The sequence below is a fragment of the Protopterus annectens genome, chromosome 7.part1 (genome assembly GCF_019279795.1).
Source record: "Protopterus annectens isolate FY-2018-M chromosome 7.part1, PAN1.0, whole genome shotgun sequence".
Lineage (NCBI taxonomy): Eukaryota > Metazoa > Chordata > Ceratodontiformes > Protopteridae > Protopterus > Protopterus annectens.
Genome location: NC_056740.1, coordinates 188,394,890 through 188,418,469, shown reverse-complemented (window position 1 = coordinate 188,418,469; position 23,580 = coordinate 188,394,890). Strand labels below are relative to the sequence as shown.

Here is a 23,580-nt window from a genome sequence, read left to right as displayed (position 1 = left end):
GTGGAGGGGTTATATTATCAATGAAGGGCTGAAAGGAAGACATTGTTTTGTGTGGCTGTAATATGTGTGTGTGTGTGTGTGTGTGTGTGTGTGTGTGTGTGTGTGTGTGTGTGTGTGTGTGTGTGTGTGTGTGTGTGTTGTATGTGTGTGTGTGTGTGTGTTAAAGGCTTAATGTGAGAGGTAACACTTAAGGTGGAATGAAGTGGTTAGGAGTTTTTGGACTATTCCTGTTTGCAGGTGGGACACTGAAGTTGCAAAGCTGCCACCACCTCAGCCCCAACAGATTGTGGTAAAATCTGATACAACTTTCCTGCAACCAAAGTGGACATAATTTTTTGCTCTACGTTAAATACTTAAGTGAGTTTAAGTTGTAAAATTCGGAGAAAGGTAACTCCCACAGTATGAGGAGGAAAAGGAGGTGTTGAAGATATTTATGAACAATAGGATACAGTTTGGTTGCAAACTGCCACCAAAGCTGCCCCTACAGAGTGTGGGCTATTCTGCTTTTGCTCTCCTGGCACCAGAGTTGCCCTTACAGAGTGAGGACTGTTCTGCTTTTACTTTGTTGCTACCATTACAGTCAGAATTAACTACAGACGTTTGAGTACTTAATGTTTGTTTGCTCTGCTGCCACCAAAGCTGTTCAACAAAGACTTTAAAGTTCCTAATGAAGTGAGAGCAAGAGGTGGTGAGAGTAAATTGAAGAGAGGCTACATGTAATTGCTTGGGAGAAAGTCATGTGATGACATGAAGCTCACTAAAATGCATTTGTTAGAGTAATGTTGTGAGAGATTGTGTTATAAATGGTAATATTTGCAGGTGAGAGACTGCATTTGTTACAATTCTTAGCTTGTGTATGGTAGAGTATGTATATCATTACTCTGGGTTAGGTTATGTAAAGAGTATGCGTAGGGAGATGAGTAGAAGATTTGAAGGAAAGTAGTGAAGAGAAGCGATTAGTAGTAGATAGGGTGTAGACATCATTGGAACATAACTATATTGAGAAATGTAAGGAGCAGTTTAATTTCAGCAAAAAAAGTACTTAGGAGTAGTCATACTGATAGAGTTAGTGGGAGTAATGGCGGAAGTAGGAGTGATTATTAGTCATAAAGGTAATGATGTGGGGAGCAAAGCGAATCTACATGTATAGTGGCTTTCCTGGTATGACAAGCCATGATTCAAGGCCAAAAAAAAAAAAAGTCTGAGATTAGAGAGAGCGAACAGGCAATGCACAAAAGGAGATGAGGGATGTTTCTGTTAAAAAAAAAAAGCTAACAAAACAAAAAAACAAATGGAGGCTTGCATTGTTTGACAGTTGGGCTAGTTCCAATGGCAGCAGCTACTCATGTTGAGTGTGACCTTGGGCCACAGTTAGTATAAAACTTAATTACATACCAATAAAAAAGATTAAATATATTTTCATTAAAAAAGATAAAACTGTTTTTTACTAATTATTCCCAAGTTTTTTTTAGAAAAATTTGGTGTGACAGGAGTGGGTCATTTTATTTTATTAATGACTTAATTAGAGGAAATAACTAAGCCCCTCTACTATGTATTTTAAGTTTAAATTCCCTTTTAATATTACATAGAGCTCACATTGATCAACTGCTACAAAACTGATTTTGTGTATGCCACCTTTTGGCACCAGAAGAATTGCAACTTACAGCTGTGTAAGTCTGCATCTGTCAGTGAACCACTCACTGTCAGCACTTAAATAAGGCTAAGCATGGTTTATTGTCATTTTTTTTTAAAGGAGGCAGAGTTCCATCTTGTAAAAAAGCAGCATACTATGTTTAATTCATAGAAGCAGTATACTGAATAATATATTGAGTAACTACTAAGGCAGTGGCTGGGCAGTAGAGTTTCTCCTCTCAAACTGAAATTACTTCAGCATCTTGTAAGGGTATTTCTGTTTATAGCTTCAAGTAGTAGGTTTTATACTTCAGTGATCTGTTTTATAAACAGCAGTAGCATGCAATAACATACAAGAAATGTGCCTGTCAGTACCAGTTACTGTTGTGCTTTGTCAAAATCTTAATAAATATGAGGAAAACACCTGATGACACTGATACTCTCTGAAAATTAAAAAATGTTCAAGCCAGAATCATCACAGGCAGTCAGAGGACAGAAGCACTTACCCTGAATAGCCGTACCCTGCAGGACAGAAAAGGGAGTGGGAATGCTGTGGGTGGAAATGGGTTGCACATCTTAAAACACAGATCTGGAGATTACATGATTAAATCATGCCTTATGATTGAATAATGCTTTCTTGGCATGGCAAGCCATGCTTCAAGGTGAAACAAATGGGCAGTAAAGAGGTAGAACAGTCAAATTTACAGTACTGCAGAGAAGTAATTGGAATCTAATATGATTGAAATTTCAGTAGCCAGAGAGTGCAGTAAAGTTGTAGACCACGGATGGCCAGTAGACAAGAGTTACGTTAGCAGGAGGTTTCTTCCTACTGTTACTGAAGTGTGGGTGCCTTTGATCTCCTTAATTCTGCAGGGTTAGGCTAACTCATTGATTTAGGGAGAGTGCTAAATGATGTGAAAAAAAAAAGCTTTTCATAATGCAGAAAGAGTCTTTCAGCCCATATAGGTTAGCTGGTATAGGAAGCAGTAGGTCTAAATAGCCTTATGCGGCTTATCTAACAAGCAGTCCCGCAACACAATATAACTAGTAGATCAATAAAAACAGATTGAAAATCTTCTGTTTGCCACTTTATGTGGAGGCAGAAACTTGTGAAGCAAATGAGCAAGCCTACTATACTTGGTTCCCAACTGAAGGAGATGAGGGAGGAGAATAGTGAAGGAGATGAGGGAGGAGAATAGAAGGGAGAAAGTTATTTTTTTTTCTTAATGGTACTATTTTAATAGTGCATTGTTTTCTTTGCATGCTATAAAATAGTATTCTCAGCTATTTTTAGTGTAATGGGAATACTAATGTAAATAGCTGCTCCTGTTTTTTTTCTCCTTGTTCAGTTTTAAGAAATGTAGGCACTACAGTGGACAAAAAAAGAAGAAAATGTGGTTAAAATAGCATGACAAAAGAAAAATTAGTGTGTTTTACTCATCCTTAATTAGAGGAATGACTGGGTTAGGGCCTTTAGGTTAATCTAGTAACAAGGTTTAAGAGAAAGCAAGTAAATTTAAAAATATTGAATATTATAAGTATTTTTTCTAGTAAACAAATGTATGTAGCTGTTGTATGTCTGGTTCATGTCTCTAGGAGATGCATGCTTGGTAGTTTTGTGTCTGGTTCTCAAGTCTCTGGGAGACCATCTAATAAAGATGAATGGCCTGGAGAAAATGTTTTCTGAAAGTGTTTTTCCAGCTGAGAGAGCTGTAAAGATAAGATAAAGCCAGGCTGCACCATGGATAACCCTTATTTTAGGTTATCTCAATTTTGTACGTTTGGCTGTCAGTTTGGAACATTTGATGTTCTTCGTGTTTCACTGTTGCAGTCATTACATTTGGGTAATCCCGCTGGCAGGTTGCCCTCAATCGGCCTGAATTCCAAAGTCCTGCGTCGGCTGCTGTCGCCCCTTCCCTGACGTCAGGTCGTCAGGGGTATAAAAGAAGCAGCCGACGCCATTTTCTTCGGTCTTTCTTGCCGCGTGGGGCCCAAAGCAGAAGCAGTTTGCAAGTGCTGATCGGCCGACTCCTGAGATTTTCGTGTTCGAGTTTCAGACCTGAAGTCTTCAATAAAGCTAAGTACCCTGTTGGGGAAACTTTTTTCTTGCTCCAGACCAATGTCAGAAAAAGTTAATAATTGTATTTCTTGTGGAAAGCAAATACCTCATAAGGACTTTCATTCTTAGTGCATTCCTTGCCTAGGCCCTGATCACAACATTTCTGGTTTTCAGAATTGTGCTAGATTTAACCAATGCACTATTAAGCATCGGTATGATTTTGCTTTAAACTATTTTGTACGCCGGTTTAATTATCCAGAAATGTCATTGGATAGCCATCCGACTACCGGAGTTTACAACGCAAAGAAAAGGAGAGAGATAAACAACCGAGGCCCAAAACCCACAACGAAGCTTTTCCTAAGCCAGTCGCCGGTTCCCGGTTCTCAGTGAGGTGCTTTCGCAGACCCTGACGCCCGCTACTTTGGATTCGCAGGCCACTACCGACTCCCACATGGAGTCAGCTATGCCACTGGAAACTCAAGGTATTGGAGCCTCGGACACTATTCCCTCAGATGGGTTCGGAGCCACTGAGCAGGCACCAGCTTCTGAGGGTGTATTCCGACCTAAACATCTTTACATTAAACCGACTTCAGCTTCAAAGGCAAATACTAAAGCACCTTCTAAAGCAAAGAAACAAACTCAAGAGCCACGTGAACAGGCCTCTATGCCCAAAAAACAGATGCTCAAAATGGCCGAAGACTTGATTACCTTGATCAGGGGTTCCCATCCCCCTCCTGATAAGAGGCCTAGGCAAGAGACTGACTATGAATCTTCAGATCAGGTTACTATTTCTTCTGATTCTTCTTCTGATCAGGAATTTTCTCTTCCCCCCTATGAGGATTCTGATGCTGAAGATATTCTATACCTTCAGCTTCTCCTCCAGAGGACTATTCTTTTGGGGAAACCTTGCATACCATGAGGGAGCATTTCCACTGGGAGAGCCAATATTTTTCTGAATTCTAAAAAGAGGCTCAGGCATTTCCTTTTACTACCTCAACACAGGCCTCTAGCCATTTCACCTGTGTTAGACATTGTAGATGATGTGTTTTCGGAGTCTAGTCTGACCCCTGACTCCTTACCCCCAGCTCCTGTTAAGCCTGACAGATATTACAGGGTTCCTGACTCTCATAAATTCCTTTTTAAAAACCCTGCTTCTGACCCAGAAACTATTTCACAGGGTCCCAAAGGAGTTAAGGCTTCCGCTGCAAAAAACCCTACCCCCTCTGACAGGGATTCTAGGGCACTGGATAGATGGGGAAAAAAGGTTTACACATCTGCTACCTTGGCTATAAGGGCCTTAAACTGTCAGCTTCATATGCTCAGATATCAGCAAGAAGTCATGGCATTGCTTAAACAGAAAATGTTGTTAAACTCTGAATGTGCAGAAAATGAGGAAATGCAGGATTTATTGCATGCAGCTGAACAAGTTGGAAAGCATACTTTGCAATGTGGTTTTGATTCTTTGGAGGCCTCCTGCAGGGCCGCAGTTACGGGTTCTGTAATTAGGAGGCATGCTTGGTTAAAGGAACAAAATCTGCCTGATCATGTCAAAGTTAAATTATTAGATGCACCCTTACAGCATGATACTTTATTTGGTGTCAAGGCAGAAGAGGTGTTAAAGAAAATGGAGGACAAAGCAAAATCTATGCAAACTGTCAAAGATTTTTTACAAGTACAGCCACCTAGGTTTAGTAGACACTGGCCTACAAAGAATTGGTCCTTTCCTGTGTCAGACAGACCTCAAAGGGGCAGATCCAGACGCCCTAGAGGCAGATCCCAGGCGCAAGGTTCATACAGGTCAAAGCAATGGGGTGCTTCTACCTCCAAAGTTGGAGAAGACAAATCACAACCATACAGGAAACAGTCCCAATGACTTCCCCCTGCTGGCACCAAGCACTTATGTCCTGGCAGCACCCTTAGGGGGAAAATTAGCATTTTTTTCTCAAAATTGGCACATTATAACCCAGGACAAGTGGGTTCTAAATATAGTGTCACAAGGCTACAACTTCCATTTCCATACCCTGCCAAAGGCAAACGGCTGGCCAGATCTGCCAAAAAATCAATGGGCAGAGGTGCAAAAACAAGTCTCATCCCTCCTGGACATGGGGGCTATTCAACAAGTACCAGAACAAAAGCAGGGACAATGATTTTACTCAAGATTGTTCTTGGTACCCAGAAAGGACAAGGGCTGGAGACCAATACTGGACCTATCTATTCTGAACAAATTCCTGGATATACCAAAATTCAAAATATTGACTTTGCAGCAGCTTCTGCCCCTGGTGGGCAAGAATGCTTGGCTTGTGACTTTAGACCTAAAAGAGACATACCTGCATGTCCCAATCAGACAATCATGCAGAGGATACCTCAGATTCAAGGCTGGCTCAATGCATTACCAATTCTCTGCACTGCCCTTTGGCTTATCTACTGCGCCCAGGGTCTTTACAAAGTGCCTGGCACCAGTAATTGCATTTTGCAGACAAAGAGGAATACAAATGTATCATTACTTGGATGAATGTCTAATTCAAGCAGAGAACAAGGGCATTCTTCTACAGCATCTGGTGTTTGTGAAAAGACTTCTAACATGCCTAGGGTACACAGTCAACGAAAAGAAATCAAAACTAGTACCCTCTCAAGAGTTAATATTCCCGGGTGCAAGCTTAAATACAACTGCCCAGATGGCTTATCTCACGCCAGACAAACAAAGGCAACTGACTACCTATTTCAAAATGTTGGCAACAAAGGCCCAGTTATCCGCAAGAAAAATTCTGCTGGCTTTGGGCTTCATGGCATCCTGCATCCTACTAATTCCATATGCAAGACTGCATATGAGGAAACTTCAATGGTACCTAAAAAGTGTCTGGACTCAACATTGCCACAGCCTGGAAACAATGATTACTCTCATTCCCTGCCTGCAACAGGAGTTTCGATGGTGGGTGAAGGCTTGTCACCAGAACAAGGGACAGCCATTCACATTACCCCCAGCCAGGCCGACACTAACAACGGATGCTTCAGATTATGTCTGGGGGACCCACGTGGCAGGAAGATGCATTCAGGGCACATGGTCCTCAAACCAAATGCATCTACATATCAATCAAAAAGAGATGCTAGCTGTTAAAAATGCCTTGACAGCCTTCAGGGATCTACTTCATCCAGGACAACTACTGATAAAGACAGACAACACCACGGTCATGTGGTACATAAACAAGCAGGGGGCACACATTCATACCCCCTTTGCAGACTAACCATGACTTTGTGGGACACAGCATTGACTTCCTAGGTACATCTGTAGGCACAATTCCTGCCAGGAAGGAAAAACACTCTGGCAGACGAACTAAGCAGAAACTTCATGTATCCCCATGAGTGGCAGCTGGATCCACAAGTCTTCAGCATGTTAACAAGGAAATGGGGATGCCCGGACATAGATCTATTTGCCTCCCCTTACAACTATCAACTAAAAAGATTCTGCACAAGGACTTATCACAGACAAGCCTTGAAAGTGGACACCCTATCTTTCAGCTGGAAAAACCTATCAGTATATGCCTTTCCTCCACTGTCTCTCCTCCCCAAGGTACTCCTAAAGGTCAGACAGGAGAAGCCAAGGATGATACTGATTGCCTCAGACTGGCCCCACCAGTACTGGTATCCAATCCTAAGGAACTTGTCTCAATGCCCAGCTTGGACCTTATCTCACATACCTCATATACTGTCCCAGCAAAACAATCAGATCCTGCACAGCCACCTCAGTACTTCAAACCCGGCAGCATGGCGGATAATGTAGTCATACAAAACACACCTCTCAGTAAAGCTGTGATGGATGTCATTTTGGAAGCCAGAAGGCCTAGTACTAAAAAATCTTATGCTGGAAAATGGAAGAGATTCTCTGCTTGGAACCAGGCATAAGGAACTGATACAGCTGTACCAAATATTCCTCAGATTTTGCAATACTTAACTGAGATGCTGGACAAAGGCCTATCTTTTTCATCAACTAAAATTCATGCCTCTGCCATTTTGGCTCATTACAATACAGAGCCACCAATCTTTTCTCATCCTTTATTAAAGCAGTACCTCAGAGGAGCCAAAAACCTAAGGCCTCCAAGGAGATCACCAATACCTGCATGGGACCTCAACTATGTCTTGGAAAAACTCACCCTGCCTCCTTTTGAGCCAGCTGCTACTGCTGATATAAAGTTTTTATCTTGGAAAACAGCTCTGCTCCTAGCAATAACTTCTGTAAGATGGGTTTCAGAGCTACAGGCACTCATGGCTGTGGAACCTTTTATCATGTATTATCCAGACAGGGTCTCTCTGAGGACAAACCCAACATGTATGCCCAAGGTGGTGTCCAGTGTGGCTCTTAACCAAACTATTCATCTGCCAACTTTTTATCCAAATCCACAGAACAAGGGGGAGAGAATTCTGCATTCTTTGAACGTACACAGGCAGCTTAGATTCTACTTGGACAGAACCAAAGTTTTCAGGAAGACAGAGCAATTACTAGTGGCATATATGCTGCACGATCACAAGGAAAGGCTATCTCAAACCAGACTATTTCAAGGTGGATAGGCCACTGCATTCATTTCTGCTATTTACACCATGGCAAGCCAGTGCCTAAGGGCATTAAGCCACATTCAACCAGAGCTGCAGCCACTTCAGCAGCCTTTCTCAGGGGAGTGCCAACCAAAGACATATTAGAGGCTGCTACTTGGAGTTCAGTGCACATCTTTACAAAGCACTATCATCTGCCACATCTTTACAAAGCACTATCATCTGCCACTCTACTCTAAATCCAGGGCAGGCTTTGCCACTGCAGTTCTGCAGGGCCTCATAGCCGCTCCTAATGCTGTTTAGCCCCAGCCTCCCAACCATAGTTTTGGGACTCTACTCAAATGTAATGACTGCAACAGTGAAACATGAAGAACATAATACAGGTGTGTACACTTACCATAAATGTAGATGTTTTGTATTCACTGTTGCAGTCCAGATTACCCACCCACCATCCCCCTTTTTTCTGCTCAAACTTTTCTTTCCTTCTCTGATTTATACAATCTATGTGGTGTATTTGCTTGTAGATGAAGGTAAAATTTATATTGGTGTATGTATTTATATATATATATATATATATATATATATATATATATATATATAAATTTTGGCTACCCTGTTAGGGGGCACCTGACATCTGGGGCAAGAAAAACTGAAGGAAATGGCGTTGGCTGCTTCTTTTATACCCCTGACGACCTGACGTCAGGGAAGGGGCGACAGCAGCCGATGCAGGGCCCAAGACTTTGGAATTCAGGCCGACTGAGGGCAACCTGTCAGCAGGATTACCCAAATGTGATGACTGCAGCAGTGAATACACTCAAACATCTACATTTATGGTAAGTGTACACAACTGTACTTTCCTTTTAGGGTAAAACTTCGATGTATGAAGATTTACATAGTTTTGTGCGTTATTAAGTTAATAGGTTTTACAGGGTATTAGGGGTGTGTTTGTTCTGTTTGAAGGCTTTCAGTAAAACAAAAAGTTTTGAAAAGATGTGACATAGGTTCAAATGAATATGACAAATAACTATAAAAGATCAACCTGCCAAACAGTATATACATGTAACACAAAATCTGGAACTAGACATTTAACAAAACAGTTGTACATAAAAGGTGTGAATAACAACTTTTCAAGATGATTGTGCTTTCTGTAATGTCAGGGGGAAAAAAGCATAGCTTGGGTGGAAAATAACCAAGAAAAACACAAAACCACCTCCTGGAAGCGAGAGGAAAACCCAGATAAACAGTCAGTGGAGTGTAGACACATGATCATTTATTAAATCCACTTCAGACTTGGTACGCACTCTCGTCCTGACAAGTATAGGACTTTGATAAAAGCCCAGTACTTGTCAGGATAAAAGTGCTTACCAACAACTACAAGGCCTTCTGTAGTTATGTAAAGAATCTCAATGACAATACCCAGATTTGCAATGAGCTGCTGCACAATTGTACCTCCTGTACTGAGCCAACAGATATTGCTAATATACTGGCCGACAGATTCAGTGCCAACTGTACCCTTCCCCCACCAAAGGACCAGTCACAATACCAGCAGATTGCCACACACCCAGTATTACTGCTGCACAGGTTAAAACAGCACTGCCCAAGGTCAAGAATACAGCTTCTATGGGACCTGACAATATCCCTGGCTGTGTTCTACATGAACTACAGAGTGAACTGGCATCTCACCTGTGTGCCCTGTTCAATCACAGCCTAACCTCAGGGTTTGTCCCTGCCAAATGGCGCACTGCTACAGTCATCTGTCTCCACAAAGGAGGAGCGACTACAGACCCTAGGAACTATCGCCCCATTAGCCTGATGAGTATCATATGCAAAGCTGTGGAATGGATCATCATGGACCTAATAAACATGGATATAGGGAATCTCCAAACTCTGGATCCCACACAGTTTGGTTTTGTGAAAGGTAGATCATGCTTGGTCAACTTTGAGTCAGTCACCAGTGCTGTGGATGAAGGCAAAGTAGTTCATACAGCATATCTTGATCTGGCCAAGGCCTTTGATACCATTCCCTACTCAGGAATCATAGAAAAACTCACTAAGCTAGGCATCAACCCCTATATCATTGGGTGGGTTGCAAACTGACTCACAGGTAGAACCCACAGTGTGAAAGTAGCTTATTCCAAGTCAGACTGTTGACCAGTCATGAGTGGAGTCTCACAAGGCTCAGTCCTAGGTCCTCTCCTGTTTGGTATCTACTTCTCTGAAGTCCAGGCCAACACGAAGGGACCCTGGCTGACAGTTTGCAGACGATTGTAAATTGGGAGCTATTATTAACTGGTTCCCATGAATTACCACATTGATGGTAGTCCACTGAACACAGAAGGCGTTATAAGAGATCTGTGAACACAGGTTGACAGCAACCTCTCTTTTGACCACTACATTGTCACTGTGGTCAGAAAGTCTCTTCCATGTGGCACATCTCATTACTGAGGGTTTTGCATCCAGGAAGAAAGAGGTCATTGACTCTTCCCTTATTTGGCCAATCATGGAGTACAATGCCCCATTTGGCATGTACCTCACTAAACACCTGCAACAACTGGAGAGGTCACAAAAGTACCTCACAAAGAAGATCCTATGCCTTAAACATTTGTCCTATATGGACAGACTCAAAAAAACTCCAACTATTCTCTTTCATACCGTCTACTTAGAGGCAATCTCTGCTTGACTTACAAAGTCATGTCTGATCCAGCTCTGTCAGAAATGCTACATTTAAAGAAATCCCAATCCCTCTGCACCACACGCTCCAGAGACCTCAACTTCATTACCACAATCAACAGAACATGCTGGAGGGATGGGTTCATAACCCAGAGACTGCCCACGCTATGGAATAGACTTCCCATACATGTCAAGCAGAGCACCTCACTGGCCCTCTTTGAGAGAAATCTTGATGAGTGGATGGAAAATAGAAAATTCACCCCAGGGATCACTCCAGTGGCTTGCCTTGACAGAGGCACTGGGAACTAAGATCAGGTGGCATGATGCCAGGGTAATCCTATGGGCTAGGTTTGTAAAGGCTCCAGGGCTATTAGCCTAGTACATACCTATGAACCTATATTCACAAAGAAGCCGAAAGTATTCTAAGAGCTAAAACAACACGGGAGTTATTGGAGAAAACTGGCAAAGGAACCAAGATATTGGAAACAACTAGAGAGGAAAAGGAAATGGTATGGGAAGACACCCAGAAGTTATTTGGACTGCAGGTTAGAGATTGCCTTCCCTGTAAAGGATTGATCTCAGCATATAGGCAAAAAGAAAGAAATAGGGGGGGTCCTAAATGAATGAGCAGCACTGGTAGAGTTATAGTAGAATCTGGAACAGAAGCTGCCATTAAAAAGGGAATATTTAGGAGAGCATATAAAATATTGCATGATAACTATAAGAATCAATCAGAGGAAGTTAGAAAGGATTGGGAAGAGAGATTGCATAAGCAGTTCACAAAGAAACAATCAGGGGATATATGTATGTCTCCCAAATATGCAACAAAGTCTAGAAGGTTTAGAATTTTTGCTTGGAAATGTTTACATATATATTTTATACCACAAGTATACTCAAAAGAATTTTTCCTCGTATAGCCAGCAGATGTTGGCGGGGTAATGGGAAGGAAAGAGGTAAATGAGAACATATTTCCTGGGAGTGTAATGAGTTGGCAGACTTTAAAAGATTCCCTACAGACTGCTCTGTCAGAGATATTGGGTGGGCAAATTGGCATAACTAAGGAAATTATTTTTTGAGCTGTGATACAGAATTGTAATTGCCTAGACATAGCAAGGCCTTGCTGAGTCTAATTGTGGTGACTGCTGAAAAAGCAGTTTGTAGGAAATGGAAATCAAAGTCCAAACCAACTTTACTGTAAGTAGTGAATATAGTAACAGAGATAAAACAACTGGAATTGGGATCTTTAGAAAAGGGTATGAGCAAATTGCATAGGAAAAATGGGAATTGTGGGAACAATAGATGCAGAGGAGGAATGAGTTTTAAAAGAAAGCAGGATTTGAATGAGCTATGTAGTGTTTGACAATGACTGGATAGATTATAAGTGATGTATAATGTTTGCAACTACAGTTGTGTCACTTTGGTCTGTAATGTATAATGTTTGCAACTAGATTTATCAGCATAGTTTGTTTTCATTTATATAAATGTAGGATTGACTATGTCATATGATAATTTAATAAAGATGTTTCTTGCTTAAAAAAATGAATTTGAGTTCAATGTAATGTGTAGCAACTTTTGTCACAAATGTGACACCTGTATTTAAAATACAGATTTAAAATTTAAATTGTTTATGATTACATTACAATGAATTTACTTTTTTTTTAATAAGCAGTCTAGGTAGGTACATATAAAAGCATATAGGTACTGCATTTAAAAATGAAATACATTTAAGTCTATAAGTCCAAAGAAGAGCCTTCCATAAAAAATGACAAATCTCTAGGGCATAGTTGATTAATATCCCCCACTCAACATTATTAGCCACCCTTCGGAAGTTGTTAATGGCAGTTGCATTATTTATTAGAATATGCAGTAATTATGCTGTGCTTCACCTGCAACATTTTTTTAAAAAAAACAGCCTTCCAAAATGCAGCATTTCATTGGTTAAAGTGCAGGGAAATTGAGCTGCCAATACTGCATCAAGCTTTATTATAATAATAATTAAAAAAAAGTGAAGAAAGCTGTGTGACGTAGAGGGAGAAAGTCCTTGCTGTGCTGTAGATTACCCGAGTTTGAGTAGTGGCTTGGGTATCTGTAGGATATGGCAGGGGAGGATGGAAGAGAGTAGTGCCATGTTGCCCAGTCGAGTTTGAGCTGGTCAAGCCTGCACTGTCCTGGTGTTTAGCACCAGGAAAGCAGAGGGAATCCAACTTGACAAGGCACACTTGTCCTCAAGGGACAACTATAGTGGGACTTGGAGAAGCTTCTGAATGGGGCGGGGTGGCATGCTTACCAGGACCAGCAAGCTGGCCTACTCCCTACAACCAAACTCTGATCAGGGAATTGAAGGGTTGATTGGGATTCCCAGCTGGGAATGAATGGACTATAGGCTCTTACCCAGCTTGGGAATTCCTAGCTCCTATGGCCCTGCAATGAGCAGGTCAGCTTGGTGCTAGTAGTGAAGCCATATGACAAGGTCCTGGGAGAGTGCAAAAATACAGTCTTACAGGTCTTTATTAATGAAGGCAGGCCAATAAAGCCAAATTCCACTTGCTGTAGGCATAGGTTTTATCCTTTTCTGGGCTTTGACAGTACAGCATACATGGGAAGTTCTTCGGTGAAGCTCTCAGCTTATGAAAAGCCTAATGTACATTACAGTAGGGATGGGTCCTAGATAAAGTCCAAACAAAAAGCAAACGAGTCCCACAGCAAGTACATTATAGGACCAAACCAGAGATACCCTGGAACAACAGAATGCCATCTGAAAAAATTACAATCCTCCCTTGATGAGGGCATCCTGGTAGACAACACAAACTTTGTAAATTTTATATCATATGGCTGGAAGTAAGTGCAAAATGAACAGAAAAGAGCTACTTAAAAAAAAAAGCGCACGTGAGTAAACCTTCTAAAAGTAACAAAAAAGTACATTTATATTAAAAAATAGAAAAAAGATATAATTTTCTAAGTGCAATAATAATGTCCCCTGGGGTAGGCATAACATGGAAATAACTGACATTCCAGATGTGGGAAGGCTTTATACCTGACCCTCGGCGCTTATTTTTTATATTTCTTTTGGTGACACCAGCCTGTGTTAATGACTGGGCATCTAGCTGCAGTTTCTCTTGCCTGTTACCTATGTTTCTTGTGTAGACTTAATTATAAGATATGAAGGCTAGAGTGGCAAAAGGCTGCAGCCATCATGTATATGGATAGCTTACTATTCTTAATTTACCTTAATATTCTTCTTTTCATGGCATTTTGAGGGGTAGGCATGCAAGTGCTTCTATGCACTCATTCTTACTTGAATGGCGGTTGGTTCCTGTTCTTTGTGCTTATGTCTGTTAAGTTTTACTTAGTGAAGATTAAGCTGTAATTGCTCATACACCCCCGCCCCAAGAGATAAGAAGCCAGATCAGTCACCTTTCAGATCATCATCCCATGTCTGCCTGATCCTCTGAGACAAAGAATGTTAATCAAACCTGGGTTCTGGACATAGGTGAATCTTACAAACCCCTCTGCTGGGTTGGGAGTGACTACCACTGTAATTCCTGGGCCTCTGAAGAACTATTAGTTACCAATGTGGTAGTTTTTCCTTGACTTTAAGCAGTTGCACCAGGAAAATTCTGTCCACATAACTAAATAAAATGTCACTGAGTAAATAGTCAACACTTGGCCATTATGCACATAGCAGCCTGTGCAGTTTTCACAGAAGGTTAAACTCCTGACTGCAGAATAGGTGCCCAGAATTTGATTAGCAGCTTTGGTGCTAGATTGCACAAGCAGAGAGGATGGATGTGCTTATCTGGGGGTGGAGGCAGGAGGGTTTCAGCCTCTGCCTCAGACAGATGTTGGAGGTATGTTAGGTTGTGGAAATTTGCAGAGAGGATATGGCTGTGACTGCCCAAGCCGATGATGGTAACTTTTATTAGCACATATAGAAGAGCAGGTATGTGTGGACAGAGAGGCATAGGTGTTTTTTACAATGATACAGGTGCACGTCACCAAGAGAGATGGGGTTAGGCTAGTCACTAAAACGTATTCATAGCAGGGAAACCACTGATGACACAAACAGTCCCTAGTGTTGCATGACAGCACATCTAGACTGTTCTCACCCTAGTTACATATAGGGATCCCCCCGGACTAAAGAATGAATGGACTTGGATGCATTAGGGGGGGGGGGCTTGATGACTGGCAGGCAGAAGAGGAAGAAGCACTTAAAAGGAGGACAGTGTGCACACAGCTGATATGCATGCAAGTGGAACTGATTGTATCTGCCATGTTTCAGTCATGTATCTCAGTGTGGTTTGGATTATAATCTGCAGTTCTGCATACTAAAACAACGAATACTGGTACATTTAATTAAATAGTAAACTGGTATGTATTACTACCTTTCCATCCCATAGCATTTTCAATGTACATCTTTGTGCATGTGTACTGTCTAAATGAACTCATTTCCCCAGAAATTTTGTATGCAATGTTCCTGTTTTACTGTGTATCCTTCACTCTGCAAGTGCATAGGTTTCTTGTTGCTTATTTCTTTATTTTAATGCATTTTTCTCATTAACTTCTAAGATGATATTTCATAATGAATGTACAACACAGAAGAATGGATGTTGCCATGTAACAGTCAAGGTTTGAAAGGGCTTTGTCTGAGGTATTGTCTTAATACACTTTCTTGTCTTGTGCTTATTAACTGTACACCTCATTGGGAAAAAAAAAAAAACATTGTATGGCTTTTAAAATGTTTTGTTACTAATTACTTAAGATCACTGGAGTTTGCTAGTGAAGCACTTGTTACTGACGAAAATATTATTTTTTGTAGGTTCTAAGCATTATTAAGGCCTTGCACAAACAGCTTAAAGAAAAGAGTATCAAATCAAGACAAGGGTGCTTTTGTCTTCTTACAGAACTGGCAAATGTTTTGCCAGGAGCTCTAACGGATCATGTGCCCTCTTTAGTACCAGGTAATGAAGTTTATCTTGGAATATAGTTCATCTTGTGTATTGTTGTGTATCAAGCTTCAGCTTTTTAAACATCTGCATGCATTTCTATAATGCATACTCAGTTTAACATAAGAGAATCCTGTGGTGGCTTGTTGCATTGTCTTACTGTAGTTATATCCTAACTTGCACTCTTGCTTTTGTAGAACCAAGATCAGCAAAGGAATGTTAGAATAATCAGCAGTATTTAAATGGGCAGATACTAAGAATGCAACTGTTGTACAAGACTAAATATGTATACCTCTCAACTGTCCCCGACTCTGCAGAACATCCCTTATTTTGCATTATATTTTTGTACTTTTCCTTATAACATTTTTGATTTTTTTTTGAAAAATCACTGATGATTATAGCTTATAATGCAAGACATTAGTGTCATACTTATTTTTCAGAAGATATATGTTGATATGGTACTTTTCCGTTAAACCCCTACCACATGTCTCACGGTATACCTGTTACTATTTCAGAGTGAATTACTTGATTATTGAGGAGAATGAAGATTACATTACATTTTTAATGCACAGAAAAGATACATACGACAGTTCTGAAGACTGTCTATAACATTGGTTATAATTCTGTGCATGAAAATATTTCACTGGCAATTTTTTCAGTATGCAATATTTAAACAAATATTTCCCATTATATACACCATCTCATGTAGCATCCAGCAATTCCTAGTTTTTTCAAGTCACAAAATTCAACTGCTCAAGAGATGAACTTGGAATATTTTCCTATGGAAATAAATAATCTATGTGTAAATGTTATCTTTGTGACAATAAACAACTTGGTGGCATCTAAAAACAAGCATCTAGATTGCTAGGAAGTGGTGAAACCTGAACATACATTCCCTAAACTGGATTGCGGTTCAGTATTTATTTATATTTTATTTACCGGAGTAGTGCATGGATTTTATTGGGCAGTTTGCAAGCACAACCTGGCTTAATAAGATCACACAAAAAATGAACAAAACATGTGGCACCGATATTTGTACTCGCACAGTAGTGTGATAGCACACCACAGCAAATGATCTGCTAATAATAGGGTAATCACCGTAGAATACATTCTGTCCTTCCTACTCATCAGTACTGTTTGCAGTAATTTGTAGTAGCAACTACATCTTTTGGAGGTCCTTCTGAAAGTCTACCCATCTCAGTGTGTCACAGACCTTTGAGTCTTCCTTGTCTTCGAATATGGCAAGACGCGTAGTAGGGTTTTAATGGAAAAGTACCGTTGATATTATTTTACTCTCTTAAGTGAATTAGAGAAATGTTTTAAAAAATGTCTCAAATTTTGGACCTTTGTCCCCCTTTATTTTTGGCTTTGACCAGAATTTTTGTGCAAAGAAGTTGAGAGGCCTGCATACAAGGATTGCATTTTTGTCTGCAGTACCAGAGAAGTGGGCTTAGGAGCTTAGCTACTGGAGGGCTGATTCTGTATGTGTGGTTTAATTTTTTAATCATTATTTTCTGATCTTAATGCTTTTTTCTCATCCTTCTGTTTCTGTCTGTCTGAGAAATAGCATCTTTCATTAATGCAGAAGTATCAGTGATTTTTTTTTCTTTTTCTGGTATGTACCCATTTTTCCTGATATGCATACCCTGGTAAGTGTCCAATGGGTGGTTATGCAATCAATATGTAACATGAAGAAATTACTGGCTCATATAAGTGATGTTAACCCCTCAGGCAGTGTTGCCTTCTTCCAGGTGGACACCTCATCTCAGGTCCCATGTCTCCAGTGGACATTTGTTGGTAAGACCGACATACTTAAAACTTGACCTCTTTCTACTCCAGTGGGAAAGGTAAGCAGGTAAAAGCCTCAACACATCTTATTCTCTGCACCTGGACTATTAGTCTCTCCCTGATTATCATCAGTTGAAACAGCTGGCCCTGCTGCTGTGCCAGTGGCCAGTTAGATGGCTTGAACTTGGATGCCACTTGAAGATATATGGATCGTTGTTTGACATAATCTATATGAAGCAGGCTGTCATTATTTCTCATGTGAAATTAGTAGTGCACTTAGTTTCCCCTACTGCTGAGATACTTAAGAGACATCTGACAACTGCCCACATCCAGCTGTGGTAGTATCAGCTTCAAGAATCATGGAGTGAATGTGTGTGGGATTTTCTTGTTTCTTTGTTTTCAAACTGGACTTTTGATTGGCAGTTTCCCCGATCTTTATTTTTTTTTAGAGCTGTAGACCTATCTATATTTGCAGTTTTTATGCAAGATCCTTGACTTTTTTTGTTTGTCTTATGGATGTAGGCTTATAAATCATTTATTCTCTGATTACATGCTTAGTCTGATACACAGGGTTGCTGTGAAAGCTGGTGCTTATCTTGGCAGTCCTTGAATGTGAGGCATAGAAGTTAATTTTGTGTTGGATGCCAGTCTGCCACAGCCTACTAAATTATTTTGTTGACTTTAATTGTCTGTCAAGGTTTGAAGATGCCACTATAATAACAGACCACATAATTTGTCATAAAGAACAAATTGCTTGCATCTAGATCCCCAACCATCCTATTGTTAATGTGCTTCAATTAAATGGAGGAATGATGGACTAATATGAAATATTTATTGCCCAGTTTTCATTCTGATTTTCCAGCTTCTAATATATTGTCTGCTACTGAACCCCTAGAAAGAACTAATGTGGCATACCTCAGCCTTCATTTTCTGACCTAGGTTCATAGGTGTTTGCCTATGAAAAAGTGTTTCTAAATTTGGAACAAACAGGCAAAATGTGAAACTTCTGCTGATTTTAGTAAGATAACTTGCAGCATAGTTAAAAAGTGTACTCCGCTTGATGTGGAGAGGGAGTCTATTCCATAGATGAGGGAGTCTCTGGGACACAAGTCTGTCTCCCCAACAAGTCTTGTTGATGTCACAGACCAGGTTGAGGCCACGCGTATGGGTTACATGAGTGGAGCTTGACGTACAGATATGCAGCAGTCCCATTAAGGTGAGGTCTGTGATCGCCTTGTATGCCAGACAGAGGTCACCTCTAAGGAATCTGAATGAAACTGATGAGGGCTAGGGCTTTTAGCGTGTCTGTGTATGGTAGATGTTTGAGGCCTTGTATTCTCATGGTGAGGAACCAATGTGGTCTATCCAGCTGCTGCATGTGCTTTGTGAGGTACATGCCGAAAGGGGTGTTGTCCTCAAGAACAAGCCTTATAAGGGAAGAATACAGGGATGTTATGACCTCCTTGTCCCTGGATGAGGTACACTTACTTATGAGGCGAGCCATGTAAAGGCTTTCCATACAATGGAAGCAACATGGTGGTCAAAGGTCAGGTTGCTATCAACCTGGGTGCCCAAATCCCTCACGACGATTGCGTGCTTAGGACATTCTTATTAATGTGATAATTTGTGGGGACATCACTCTCCCCAAAGGGGATGATGATGCATTTTTTTAGTATTCAGCTTGAGGCCATGTTTCTGGCAACAGTCATTTGTTTTAATGAGATTGATGATAGCACCCAGCTTACAGTCATCTACAAACTTGGTCATCCGTAGCCCACTGGCTTTGGCCTGCACTTCAGAAAAGTATATCCCAAATAACAGAAGCCCCAAGACTGAACCCTAGGGTATGCCACTTGTTACGGGTCTACTGCTTGAGGTGGCTTCCCCTATTTTGACTACGTGGGTTCCATCAGTGAGCCCGTTTGCTACCCATGTGGTAACATATGGATTGATGCCTAGTTGAAAGAGTTAATCTATTATGACCGAGTGGGGAATAAGTGTCAAAGGCTTTGGCCAGGTCAAGGTAGGCGGTGTGCACCATCTTCCCCTCGTCCATGGCTTTGGTGACTGTCTCAAAGAAATCGAACAAATTTAGCAGACATGAACCTCCCCTTGATAAAGCCAAACTGTGTGGGATCAAGTGTTTGGAGGTTGCCAATGTCCTTGTTAAGGAGATCCATGATCTGTTCCATTACCTTGCAGATCGGGCTAGTTAGTCTGATGGGTCTGTAATTTCCTGGATTGGTGGATGCTCCACCTTTGTGTAAAGGGATGACAGTGGCTGTCCTCCACTCAGCTGGGACAAAGCCAGTACTCAGGCTTTGGTTGAATATGGTGCCTAATGGTGCAGCAAGTTCCTGCCTGAGTTTGCATAGGATGCAGCCTGGGATGTTATCGACTCCCATGGAGGCTGTATTTTTTGTCTTTGAGAGAGCAGTAATGACCTCTTCTTTAGATAGAAGGGGAAGGGAGCAGGTACTGGGTATGTCCTGATTTACTGATGGGGGACAGAGGAATAAAGTTTTCGCTGACTCTGTCGGCCAACTAGTTTGCTATATCTACGGCATTTGTATATGTTGTGTCCCTGACCAGTTGAGAACAGATCTGGGTGCTTTCTTTGAGGTTGCGGACATATGTGAAGAAGGCCTTATGATTGTCTCTAGTAGATGTGGCCAATTTGGACTCTGTTTGCTTTGGAGAATTTCACTAGTGCTCTTATTTGCTTGTTCAGGTTAAGGAGACATTGCTTCCAGTTGGGCACTTGCTCCTTCTTGGTCTTGGACAGCAATTGTTTTCATTTTGTTATAGAGTTTTATTGCATATGTCCACCAGACAGGTTTACTCTTCCTTGCGGAGGATGATTTAGTCCTGCCGGGTATTCCTGATTCCATGCAGCTATATAAATGGTTGTATAGTGCTTTGGTGTAGTTTTGGCTATTGGTGCCAGTTCCTACAGATGGGGAGGGGGGCTGTGAAGCTGTTTATACCATCCCCAAGGAGACTGTAATCAGCTTTGGAGAAGTTTTTATGTCTCATCCTAACTAGTTTTTATGTCTGATCTTAGCTAGATGGGGGTTGGGGGAGATGGTGACTTCGAAAGTGATAGTTTTATGGTCGGATCTTAGCAAGGAGGTTGATACTATAGGGATGTTGCAGTGGTTACTCATGCTGGTTAATAGAAAGTCCAAGATATCTCCTCTTGTGGGGGTATTGAGTAACTTTTCCAAGGCATTTGCACTGACAAAATCAAGGAATATCTGGGCATTTGTGTTCTGGCATGAGTAGTTTTCCAATCTATGTCTGGGAAGTTAGTCACCCAGGATCAGGGTAAGGGTTGAATCTTGATAGGTTCGAACAGGTCCAAATAAGCAGACTGGGTGTCAGATTTGGGGGCCGGTAGCTAGCTATGATTTGAATAGGGGTCATGTCAATGGTTGACTACAGTTGGAGTGTCTCCTGTGCGTCATACTGTTTGACCAGCCTGGAAGTGAGTATGTCTTTAATGTATATTGAAACTCCACTTCCTTTGGCTTTACTGCCTGCAGTTTGAGGTCTGAATGTGTGATGGGATGAGTAACCAGCTAAGGCTGGAGTGCCCTCCGCAGCTTTGTACCAGGTTTCTGTGACTGTGCAGATGTCAGCATTTTCCAGGGTTAGGAATGCTTGCAATGAGTGCAGCTTCATGTTTAGGCTCCTAGCGTTTAGCAGCATGACGTTTAATTTCTGTTTTGTTGAAATTTTTATGTTGGTAGTTTCAACCTCATCACTTTTCCTAAAAAAGGCACTATAGGGGGAGGCAAGAGCCTTTGCCAGAAGCCTAAAGCCCAGGTGAGACAGATGCAGGCCATCTCTGGCAAAGCATCATGGTCTGTCGATCATATCTTCCCAGTCTGTCAGGTACTGGATCCCCCTGGAATGACTCCAGAAACTAAGCCAATTGTTAGTCAATCATTTTCTGTTTGTATTGAGGCATCATTCTGGGTAGAGGCAGAATGCTGCTTAAGGCTAGGGACATACCTGCCTGGGAGACACAAGCAGCATTATTATGTCTGGACAGTTCCCAGCTCAAAAAAATAATTTCCTTAGTTACACTCATTTGCTTGCCCAGTACTCCTGACAGAGTACTCTGTAGGGAATTTTTAAAGTCTGTCAGCTGATTGCACTCCAAAATCATATTCTCCCAGGTGTCTCTGTCTTCCCCATTACACCTCCTACATTTGCCATCTACCTGATAAAAAAACACTTTGGAGTCTGCTTGGGGTATAAAAGTACCTATGCAGACATTTGTAAGCACAAATCCTAAATCCTGTAGACTTTGTTGTATTTTTGGAAGCCATAGCAGTGACTGTCCATTGTTTGTGAATTGCTTATCTATTCACTCTTTCCAATCTTTTTTGACCTCCTCCACTTCCTATAGTTATTGTGCAATATTTTATATACCCTACTAATTATCCCTTTTTGTTAACAGCAGTGACCATTCTAGATTCAACTATAAACTCAGCCAGTGCAGTTCTTTACCTAGGATTCCCTTATCCCTCTTTTTGCTTGTACTCTATCAATCCCTGATAGGGAAGGCAATCTCTAGCCTGCAGTTCAAATGTCTTCTTGACCTCTTCCTAGTCTGGTACCTTTCCCTGTCTAATTATTTATTCCCAGTACCTTGGTTCCTCTGCCAGCTTCCTCCAGTAATTTCCAGCCCCCTCTTGCCTTTTCTCTGTACCCCTAATTGCTGTCATCCCTGTCATCAGAATCTTCTTTCTCCATTCATGTGTTGGCTTGGTTCTTGGTATACTTTCTATTACTTTATGAATATAATATTCTGTATGACTGTTGTTTCCTTATTTCTTGAGTTTCCTCCTTGCTTTGTCATCATCCCTTTCTGTTTTGAATTGTAGCTTGCTGCTTGAGGCTTAACTGTGTAGCTGTAAAATATCCCTTCAAATCAGGTAACCCTAAATCTCCTTGTTCTGTTGGGAGGATCAAGTTCTCCCACTTGACTCTTGCCCTTTTCCTCGCCCAGATAAAATCCTTCACCTCTTTAATTACTGTGCACAACTTTTCCTCTTGTTGTTAGATATGCCTGGCCTGTGTATAAAACTAAAGGAACTAGAAACATTTTTACTGCTTGTATTTTGATATCCATATACATAGGCAAAAGCTTCCAGATTCTAAGTTTTTGTGTTGCCTTTTGTTTAGTCTCTTCCCACATATGTTTGGTTCCCATTGCAGTGTCCTTTTTAACCCATTAACCTAAATACTTCATTTTGTCATGCCCCCATAAATATGGGAATGTTGAACCAATTCGTGTATAGGTCCATAGCTTACAGCCATAGCCTTTGTTTTATTTTCGTTAATTTTAATTCCTGAAAAACCGAGAGCTGTCTCAGAATGTTCCACAACACAGATGTCCTTTTCTGGTTCTATTCAATACTATACTCTTTGTTAGGGTCCTGGGAGATGGGGATTTCAAACTTGTAGGATATGTATTTATTATAGAATAATTTATTTTCAGGTGTTTTGAAGTCACCATAGGCAGCAGTGAAGATGGCATTCTGGAGTTTTTACACTACTTGTATGGTTTCAACAACTGTTTCAACATTTTCAGTTAATGAGGGATGATTTGATGTACTGACTGCTATTACTGCTCATCCCTGTAGATGGTTACATCTTTTAAAATAAACTTTACAAAAATCCCATGCATTTTATGGCTTTTTGCTGTACCACTTTTAAATGATTATCTTTTGGGGTGATTTTGTAGCCTCACCTTGGCCATCCTCAGTAATTGTTCTTGACATCAAGATGATATGGCATGGATTATGCTGAGGTCCTTGGCTTTGGGCCTTGCAGTAGCTGTACATGTATTTTCTTTACAGTGGAAGGAGTTAACACATCATAGTGTCCTTAAGGGGACCAATGGCTGAAGTGGTCCTTAAGAAGGTATCC

At 41.0% G+C, this 23,580-nt stretch overlaps 1 protein-coding gene across 1 annotated transcript in view; it reads left to right on the top strand.

Annotated features, from left to right (window-relative positions):
• The window catches only part of LOC122807680 (cullin-associated NEDD8-dissociated protein 1-like), a 1,198,738-nt gene that overhangs the window by 815,728 nt on the left and 359,430 nt on the right, over nt 1-23,580 (top strand). Inside the window, exon 9 of the mRNA XM_044078634.1 lies at nt 15,723-15,864. Coding sequence (XP_043934569.1) covers nt 15,723-15,864 — 142 coding nt within the window. The remainder of the gene's footprint in view (nt 1-15,722; nt 15,865-23,580) is intronic.